Source organism: Panicum virgatum, chromosome 9K, assembly GCF_016808335.1.
Source record: "Panicum virgatum strain AP13 chromosome 9K, P.virgatum_v5, whole genome shotgun sequence".
In the NCBI taxonomy this organism is placed as follows: Eukaryota; Viridiplantae; Streptophyta; class Magnoliopsida; order Poales; family Poaceae; genus Panicum; species Panicum virgatum.
The window spans coordinates 2,478,701-2,487,833 of NC_053144.1; the positions used below are offsets into that span (position 1 = coordinate 2,478,701).

General features: G+C 50.3%; 2 protein-coding genes across 2 annotated transcripts; both read left to right on the top strand.

The window, feature by feature from the left end:
• The first annotated feature begins 400 nt into the window (after nt 1–400).
• On the top strand, nt 401–1,809 carry LOC120649286 (chalcone--flavonone isomerase-like). Its single transcript, XM_039926044.1, has 4 exons — nt 401–641; nt 759–920; nt 1,001–1,224; nt 1,328–1,809. Exons 1-4 carry the CDS (start codon nt 545–547, stop codon nt 1,550–1,552), a joined length of 708 nt encoding a protein of 235 aa, XP_039781978.1. The 5' UTR covers nt 401–544; the 3' UTR covers nt 1,553–1,809.
• A 4,802-nt stretch (nt 1,810–6,611) lies between these two features.
• On the top strand, nt 6,612–8,752 carry LOC120649287 (protein SODIUM POTASSIUM ROOT DEFECTIVE 2-like). The gene is made up of 4 exons (XM_039926045.1): nt 6,612–6,736; nt 6,817–7,423; nt 7,990–8,065; nt 8,186–8,752. The coding sequence occupies exons 2-4, from the start codon at nt 7,031–7,033 to the stop codon at nt 8,320–8,322; spliced, it is 606 nt and encodes a 201-aa protein (XP_039781979.1). The 5' UTR covers nt 6,612–6,736; nt 6,817–7,030; the 3' UTR covers nt 8,323–8,752.
• The last annotated feature ends 381 nt before the right edge of the window (nt 8,753–9,133 follow it).

The window sequence follows — 9,133 nt, forward strand, 5'->3', positions numbered from 1 at the left end:
CTCCTCCCCATCTGCAGACACGACGCGGTCACGCGAGTACCACCTACCGACTCCCGTCGAATTGAATGGTAGCTGCATCTCGCCGCAACAATGGATATCGATGCGCCACGTTATGCCAATCGCGCCAACAACCACTATCGATGCCCCCGTCAGCACCAACTTATTACAAAGTTGCCACGATGACGTGATCTTAAGGATTATGACCTCGGCCTGCAGCCTGCGTCACTTGATGAGCTTGAACTCGGAAGCATCAAAGGCTCAGATTGACTTGTAATAGTGTTGCATGCTTGCAATTTTGGCCGAGAGCTGGTGGCATCTTAATAATATGTTTTCTTTTCTAAAATAAAAATAATTAATTTGTTTCGATAAGACTGTTGGGATGTGGCGTCCCAGCTAACCAACCTTCCCCGTGCTCCCGCTCGCCCCCATATTTATCGCAACCACCCCGCCCTGCCCCATACACAAGCATAGGTTTTATCTGTTACGTCGCAGCATCTGCACGCGGCCTGCGTTCGAGCGATCAGCTCCCCTGTGCTGCGCGACCATGGCCGCCGTGTCGGAGGTGGCGGTCGACGGCGTCGTCTTCCCGCCGGTGGCACGCCCGCCGGGCTCCGGGCGCTCGCACTTCCTCGCCGGCGCAGGTGCGTTGCGCTTCGTGACGGTTCAGTCAGTCAGGTTCTGCTAGCGAGATGCGGTTGGTGCAGAGTAAGTACGGCGATTAATTTGATGGAACCCTGCTGCTTGGCGCGCGCGCGCAGGTGTGCGAGGGATGGAGATTGGCGGCAACTTCATCAAGTTCACGGCCATTGGCGTGTACCTGGAGGAGGGCGCCGCCGTGTCCGCGCTGGCGAAGAAGTGGGCCGGCAAGTCCGCCGACGAGCTCGCCGCCGACGCCGCCTTCTTCCGCGACGTCGTCACGGGTAAGAAGAAGAAGATGTAGATGTGCCTCGCCCTTGTGGTCAGTCAGCCGCATGCAGCTGACGACCGTTGCGCGTCGCAGGCGACTTCGAGAAGTTCACGCGGGTGACGATGATTCTGCCGCTCACGGGCGAGCAGTACTCGGGCAAGGTGACGGAGAACTGCGTGGCGTACTGGAAGGCCGTCGGCGTGTACACGGACGCCGAGGGCGCCGCCGTGGACAAGTTCAAGGAGGCCTTCAAGCCTGAGACGTTCCCGCCGGGCGCGTCGATCCTCTTCACGCACTCGCCCGCCGGAGTCCTCACCGTGAGCACCCGCACCAATTATCGTGTGTTTCCATGTGATGAAATCTGGGATGCCATTGGGTGGTGCTGATGACCATGTATGTTCCGATCCGATATAAATCCAGGTTGCGTTCTCCAAGGACTCGTCGGTGCCGGAGTCCGGCGGCGTGGCGATCGACAACAAGCCCCTCTGCGAGGCCGTGCTGGAGTCCATCATCGGGGAGCACGGCGTCTCGCCGGCCGCGAAGCTGAGCGTCGCGGCGAGGGTGTCGGAGCTCCTCAAGGAGGCCAGCCCGGCCGGCGGCGCGCCACAGGCGGCGGCGGAGCCCGCGGTCCCGGTCTCCGCGTGAGGGGAGGAAGAGCCAGGCGATGGCATCCGCCGGCTGCCGGTGTCTAAGATGTGTGCCAGTAGCAGGGAGAGAGATGCCGCGGCGGCGCGCCCTGTCGATCGTCTTGTTTGTTTGTGCCCTTTGTGGCCGTGTTCGTGTTCGGATCCCTACATGCCGTTCGCTGCCGGTGACCTGAATTACTATTACTAATAAAGAAACGCGGCGGATACTTATGTTGCATCTCCGATAATTAAAATTCCCCAGTGCGTGGGTCAATTCGGGCTGCCTGTTGCAACTGGGGACTTGGCTGAGATTGTTTGGTTCTACTTGTAGTATGCTGTGGCGAGACTAGTGGTTTCCACACTTCTGAAAACGATCTTTGCTTAGCAGGGCTAGGGCCTGCCTCGCTGTAGGCCGTTTTTCTTTTTTATATTTTTTAAAAATTAAAATTTCAAAAATATATGTTTGTTTTCAAATATTTCAAAAATATACCCCGGTCGCCCTCCCATAGGGCGGTCGCCCTCCCATAGGGCGACAGGCCCAATGTGTAATTTTTTTTTCAAATTTGCAACGAAGTCCCTGGAGAGAAAAAAAAAAGGCGGGGGACCTGTCGCCCCCCCAACGGGCGACAGGGGCCTGTCGCCCTCCCCTCGGGCGACAGGCCCCTGTCGCCCATGGGGGGGGGCGACAGGCCCCTCTTTTTTTTCTCGGACTTTTATTTTTGCAGGGAACTATTTTGAGCTATTCGAGCGTGTATTCGTCATCATCGTCGGCAAGATCTCGGCCGCTAACTCCTACCGCACGTTACTTGTCCTTCATTAAATCACGGAAAAAAATCGCAAGAACTTCCCTTATTTCACGAGCATTATGGAACCCACAAACATAATAAGTTCACATAAATAATATCTATAAAAACAAATGACAAGTAACCTACCACAATCATAAACATCGGATACAAATAAGCGGTCTACAGCTATCTCATTACAAATAAACATCATATACATCTAACCACCCCTAGGGCGTCGGACCCTCTTAGCACTCTGCTGGGCACGGACATGTCCCTCGGAGTAGGTGAGAACATCCGGAGACCTCACCTGTCGCTCAGGACGCGCAAGGGGCTGCGGTGTCTGCTGCTGAGAGATCCCAAGTGGTGCTCCTCCTAGCTGTGAATACCCCAAGACATCGGGGTCACCTTGCGCGGCAGGCTCTTCTGGACTCAAGGTGTCGAAGTCGTCTAAGGTGAATGTCTCGTTATCTGGTCGAAAGGAGGAAGAAGAAGGTCCGGCGCCCGCATCGGGGTAGAATCCTACGCAAAAAATATGGATGTTAGCGTACGCTCGTATATTTCGTAATGACATGTAGGAACCGAAATACGAAACATAAATTAACATGTGCACGCCGGTATCTGTGGCCCCGGTACCATCCCTGGATACGGTCCGCCAACTGGTGCTGTCCCTCTAAACATTCCAGTATGGCCGAACGCAGTAGTTGGATCGTATCCTGTATGTGATATTAGTAAATATGTAGGAACACTTGATGTAATTTTAAAGAGATATGTACGTTACCTGTACTTGGGAAGAACTGCGACGTCGGCCCGTGTATGGTCGACGGACACGGGAACGACGACGACGCCTGAGACGACCCGTGGCTGTCTTCGTACTGCACACGGCTTCCGAAGTTGTGCGTTACCTGACGCAACTGATCACGCTGCCTCGACCATGCCTCTATCTGCTCAAACTGGGTCATTGGGGATCCGGCACGTACCCTCGTCAGGTAAGTCGAGCAGTCCGTCTCCATCATGTTGCAAAGGCGAAACTACATCAATTCAGTAAAGTTGCAAGGCCCTGTGGTCCCATATTTTGGTTCTCTGTCTCTTCTGACTCATCTTGCTCAACATAATTGGTCTCTCTTCGAATACTCGGAGTTCCTTGATCTGCACAATGTTGGATTTCATTTTGTGTCTTATCCCGGATTTGAACAAGAATGGCCAGAGGTCACCCATGCTCTAGAGCTGCTTGCATGTACTTCTGCCAGTCATCAGTGATGTGTATCATCATTAATTCCCATAATTCACTTTCTACCTCCCAATTAACAAGAGACTGGACAGTGATCACATGTGTCAACGGATCAACATGGAACCCACGCTGCAGCCACTTACATATGGAACCAAAACTCCTTTCCAGAGGTTTATCTATGCCGCTAGATGTGCGCTTAAAGGCAGAAAGATCTACTCTATTTGGCCCATACATAACATTGTATTCACCATAAAATACTTGAAACTGCATTTTGCTCGACATATCTGTATATCACATAATACTTATCGAGTTATACTCTTTACTTCACTACCTTATTCAATAATCCGTAAAAACTAAGTATGGAATTCAACTATAACGTATAAGTATTCATAACTACGTGATGACTCTCGAATTCTATACTGCATATGCCAAATTCTATTCTAAATCATAATTAATTTATAAACATGTCTCTAATAGCACTGCAATTGTAATAATAAATGCGTAGAACTAATTTTCTAAACTAATTTACTACTACGTAACTACAAACTAAAGTATCATTGAACTCCTACTTAAATGGATCTACTATAGCACTAATTAAATTAAATTACTCATATTTAAATACGTAGTACTTAAATATAACAATATTTAAACTAAATGTACTAACCTGCAGATCACAAGTGCTGAATCCGGCAGGGCTTCGCCGCTTTCCTTCTCCTCACTCCTCTCTTTTTTTTCTGGATTTTTGGTGGAATTTTCGGGCTCAAATGAGGAGGGAAGGGGAGGGCTGGGGCTTTTATAAGGGGGGAGACCCCGGTCGCCCGGGGGGGGGGCGACAGGCCCCCTGCCGCGACTGTGGCCGGGCCCAGCGGCGGTCGCCCATGGGCCGGGCGACAGGCCCCTGTCGCCCCCCCAACGGGCGACAGGGCTTGTTTTTTTTTCTCCAGGGACTTCGTTGCAAATTTGAAAAAAAAAAATTACACATTGGGACTGTCGCCCTATGGGAGGGCGACCGGGGTATATTTTTGAAATTTTTGAAAACGGACATATATTTTTGAAATTTTAATTTTTTTTTAAATATAAAAAAGAAAAAAGTCCCTGTAGTACGCTTTGCTGCTCCGAAAGTCCAGTAGTGCGATAGCGCAGGGAATGTGATTACAAGTACAGCGTTACTAGTAGTGGATATCCGGGCCAGACCTGCCGCCTCTCTCTCAAATAATAACAGACAGGTCGAAAGGAGGAGGGAGTGGGAAAAAAAACAGCCTCTCTTTCAAGTGGGTCGCTTTTCTATCGTGGGCCGACGCGACTCCACCAGTAGAAGTTGATGGGCCACCGAACTTGCAGCGTCCACCGGGCCGTGTGCAACCCTTGATACCGGCGTGCACAAATTTCAGCAGCAGTACGTGCAGTGAAGCTCGCACGTACTTTGTCGTAAATGATCTTTTCGGTACCAATACGACAAAACAGGCACACCGCCCACAGCTCCACACGCATGCAGGCCACATATCTCACAACAGCGTCGATGAACTGGGCACAAGTGCCATTGGATTGGCTGGCCCAGATCGCCTCAATGTGAATAATGTCTTACGTCTAGCTTTTCTTAGATACACAATACACATGTAATACTACCTCTATCTTTATGAGCATCTTCGAGATACTGGACCAGTATAAAATCACAAAGTCACGATAGATATCTCGTTGTCGACGGAAATATCGAAGAAAACGTGGATTAAATTCTAAAATAAATTTAAAAAAATGCAAGCACATGTGCGTGGAAAATATAGGCAGATTCCATCGGAAAAAAACCGCCCCAGTTGGCGAGTAACGTCTAGTTTCGCCTGGCTTTGCAGAGACTTTTCCGTGGGGCTTGCCGAGACCCAGAAACGTGTGACCCACTGAGCCGTTGGCGTACGAGCGATCTGAAACCAAGCAACGGCCAAAACCAAGCACAGTGCAGTGAGTGACCACCAGTGCCGGCAGCCGGCCACGCCCCCATTCGGCCATTCGCAGCCAAACAGGCCGTCAGAACTCCACAGCCTAATTTTCAAAAAAAAAAAAAGAACTCCACAGCCCCACGCCGCATTATTTCCCCCCACACCGGGCCAGCCACGGCCTCTTGCTCACGAGTCGCAACACGACGGCGGCCGTCACGTGCACGCTGCCCGCTTCTCCGGCAACTTGCCAGGGCAGCCGCTGCTCTCCGCTGACACGCGCACCGGCACCACGCCTCCCCAGCCGGCGCCGCCGACCGGCAACGGTCGAGCCGCCCGGCGCCCGGCGGCGGCGGCCGTCCAGCCCTCGCCCGCGCCTGCATCTAACCAACAGCCATGGCAATGGTGCTGCTGTGCATCATCCATTCGTTCAAACGAACACCACCGGGAAGAAGAACTCGTACGCCACCACCTGGGTTCTCTCTTCTCTTCATCTCTTGTGCTGGTTGAAAACGTCAACCTCTGGAAAAGTCGCAGCTGTGGGCGCAGTTAGTCTTCACCACTAAGGAATGCCTGCTGCTGCTGCGACGGCGATGCGAGGACATGGATAGAGATGGTGGGCCAAGACGCTGCCAGGGTTCTCGCTGTCTTAATTGCACGATGTTCACCCTGACACATGAACGTTATCTGAAACTATTCACTTTTCTTTTTTTTTTCCTGCGAGGGTTCTCTAGATTATTCAGGGCTTTATATTTATCGTCTCGAACAAATATAGCACTTTCTTTCCTGTGAAAAAAAGAATATCTAGCACCATTCCTCCATGTCTCTACAAACTGTTCCTGAAAGAACTAGCAGGGTATCTCAAGAAGACCAGAAGAGTCGCCTGCATTCTCCAATACAACTGCACATGCTCCTCCATTGGGCCTATGCTTTCATCAATAATTCAGTATCGCTCGTTACATCAGTCTTGACCACTATATTAATTTCACGAAAGGCCTTTCTGTGGTGCAAATACAGACGGCTGAAGAACCATACAGCAACGTGGCTGCAAAAATCTGAAACACGCCAGGACTTTCACGCTGGCCTGGCTGCGATGATAAAGTTAAAAAAATCGTGTCGTTTCCTGCAAGTTAACTTGTAGTATATGACAGCTCTACTTCTGGGTAAAAGATTGTGGAGATCCTACCACTCTTGTGCCTAACTCTGCCTTTTCTGTGCACAAAAGAACAAAGAGAAAACTATTTTTCAGTAACGTTGTAGGAGTAAGTTTGTTGCAGATCACCCCTGAAGTTCAGTTCTTGTTTGATACTGCCTGACATCTGTGAGTTTTTTTTTTATGCAGACAAATACCAGCATCACTTTTGGGGAGAGTATTTTTTCCTTCCTTTTTCGAAGAGTTTTTTTTAAATAACTTTTTCGAAGAGTTACTGCCATGTAAAGCAAAGTGGCGCTCTGCTATATAAGCAGCATTTCCTTACTCCATAGCCCCATTCCACCACCATTTCAGAAACACAGCCAAAGCAGCTTAGCGCGTTGGTGGTAGCACTCACTGCACCATGGCTCCTCTGCTCTTCAGGGACATGAAGGGCCTCTCGTGCTCGTCGCCGGCGTCCACCGCGATATGCCCCAGCCTGGAGCGGCAGCCGATGGTCCGGTCACACAAGGCCATTGCCAGTGCCGGTGCCAGCCCTCTGTCTCAGGTTCCCACGGAGCCCAGGACACACAAGCATGACGGCAAGAAAGGGCAGCAGCACAAGGCTGTCGTCGTCGCAAACGGCGGTGGCCTCGTCAGCCCCGCCGGCTCGTCCAGGTACCTTCTGAGCGGCCGTGCCCCGGCGTCCGCATCCATCGAGGAGATCCAGGAGGTGGATGCTGCCCCGGCCGTTGATGCCAAGCTGGAGGAAGCAAGTGAAGTAGCTGATCCGAAGAGCAGACAGGCGCAGGAACAGGTAAGGAAACAGTAGAGTTCTCCACTTACTTGTGAATCATTGCTGAACACTGACTGGTGCTTGTACATTTCTTAAAAGAATTGGCCCTACTCTTCTTGATTAGAAAATAATAGAAAATCAGAAGTGATATTTTGTGATGATTAGTAATCATGTCCCTGTGGGGGCTTGGAGGGATTATGCAATGATTTTTCATTTGATATCTGCAACTTCCAGCCAAAGTTATCCAAATACTATGATTACAGGCAGATAGGCTTTTTGTTTTTGTGGAAAGTTGGTTAAAGATTCTGTATTGCAAAGAAATTTATGCATATACAATTGCTGGATGTCTTCAACTTTGTGGCCTACTGGATTAGTATCTGAACAGCCTGCATGGCACCTCTAAACTATTTTTTATTTAACAAAGACACCTTTTTTTTGCGGGACACCTCTCAAATTGGCTTGTACAATTGCGTATTTTCACACAAAATCTGCGAAATCAACATCTAAATTTGCTATATTCGCTCAAAAACACAATTATGCTTGCTATGAGATATGTTCTGAGCTCTCCAGCGTTGGCATCTTATCAGGTGGTTGTGCTGAAGGTATCCCTGCACTGCAAAGCATGCGCTGGGAAAGTGAAGAAGCACCTCTCCAAGATGGAAGGTGAGCCTGTCAGCTAGTATTTCTTCAGGATCTATCTGAAGCTTTTGCTCACAGCTCAAGCCAAGATCAAAATTAACCTTTTTCTCTGGTTCTTATAACCAAAAATTGCTTGCACTTCAGGTGTGACATCGTTCGACATCGACTTCGCGGCGAAGAAGGTGACGGTGGTCGGCGACGTGACGCCCCTGGGGGTGCTGAACAGCGTGTCCAAGGTGAAGAACGCCCAGCTCTGGGCGGCGCCGGCGATAGCGGCCTGAAGAACGAAAAGGCCAAAAGGGTGTCTGAAAAAGCCAAAGCTAGCGTAGCCTAGGATCCGTTGCCGTTGGCCGTGTCTGGTAGGGGAGTGCGGACCTGGAGCCGTGCGCGTACGCGTGTGGGGGCGCCGGGCGCTGGCTGCCACGGCCGGCCAGCGCGCTGGGACTGTGAGAGCCTGTGCTGGTGTGTCTCCTCGACCAGCATGCGTCCACCATGGCCCTGGCCGCCCTTGAATGCAGCTTTGGTTTCATCCTGTGGTCGTCTTGTGATCCTCCATCCTCCCTTGTTTTGCTGTGCTTGGCGCCATGCGACATGGGAGGCTAGGATGCTTCCTTGTGGTACGGGCGGGTGACTCTGCTTCTTCTTGTTCTTTTTCCCCTCTTGCTGTAAGCATGTAATATAAGAATGCCATTGCCTTGCTGTCTTGGTCTCTGTGGAAATGTGATTGTGCGAGTGTCTGAGTGACGTGAAGTTGGTGGAGCGAAAGCTGAAATGAGATCTGGTGACGTGGCTAAAATGTAGAAAATTCTGAAGCCTGGTGTGCTAATAAGGAATAACCAAGTCTTATGCAATTTTGCAATTACGTAAAAATGTTAGCTCAGGTATGCTTAGATTGACTGATTCTATTTTTTACAGTTTCACCGACCAAACACAGCTCCTCTCTTTGGGCAGAGAGTGAAGATCCTAAAAGCTACATCTGCTTTCGCGTTGTGATCGTCGCTGAATGTGTAGAATGCAGACGAGTAGTGGAAAACGCTACAGGTTGGTGATAGACTGATACTGTGAGTAGGGATGGATCTAAACATCCGAATT

Excerpts from the sequence above, each read along its gene's own strand:
- LOC120649287 (XM_039926045.1), top strand. The coding sequence starts at position 7,031 with ATGGCTCCTCTGCTCTTCAGGGACATGAAGGGCCTCTCGTGCTCGTCG. Across the intron at positions 7,424-7,989 it reads GCAGACAGGCGCAGGAACAG|GTGGTTGTGCTGAAGGTATC; the intron begins GTAAGGAAACAG and ends GCATCTTATCAG. Across the intron at positions 8,066-8,185 it reads GCACCTCTCCAAGATGGAAG|GTGTGACATCGTTCGACATC; the intron begins GTGAGCCTGTCA and ends CTTGCACTTCAG.
- LOC120649286 (XM_039926044.1), top strand. The coding sequence starts at position 545 with ATGGCCGCCGTGTCGGAGGTGGCGGTCGACGGCGTCGTCTTCCCGCCG. Across the intron at positions 642-758 it reads GCACTTCCTCGCCGGCGCAG|GTGTGCGAGGGATGGAGATT; the intron begins GTGCGTTGCGCT and ends GCGCGCGCGCAG. Across the intron at positions 921-1,000 it reads CTTCCGCGACGTCGTCACGG|GCGACTTCGAGAAGTTCACG; the intron begins GTAAGAAGAAGA and ends TGCGCGTCGCAG.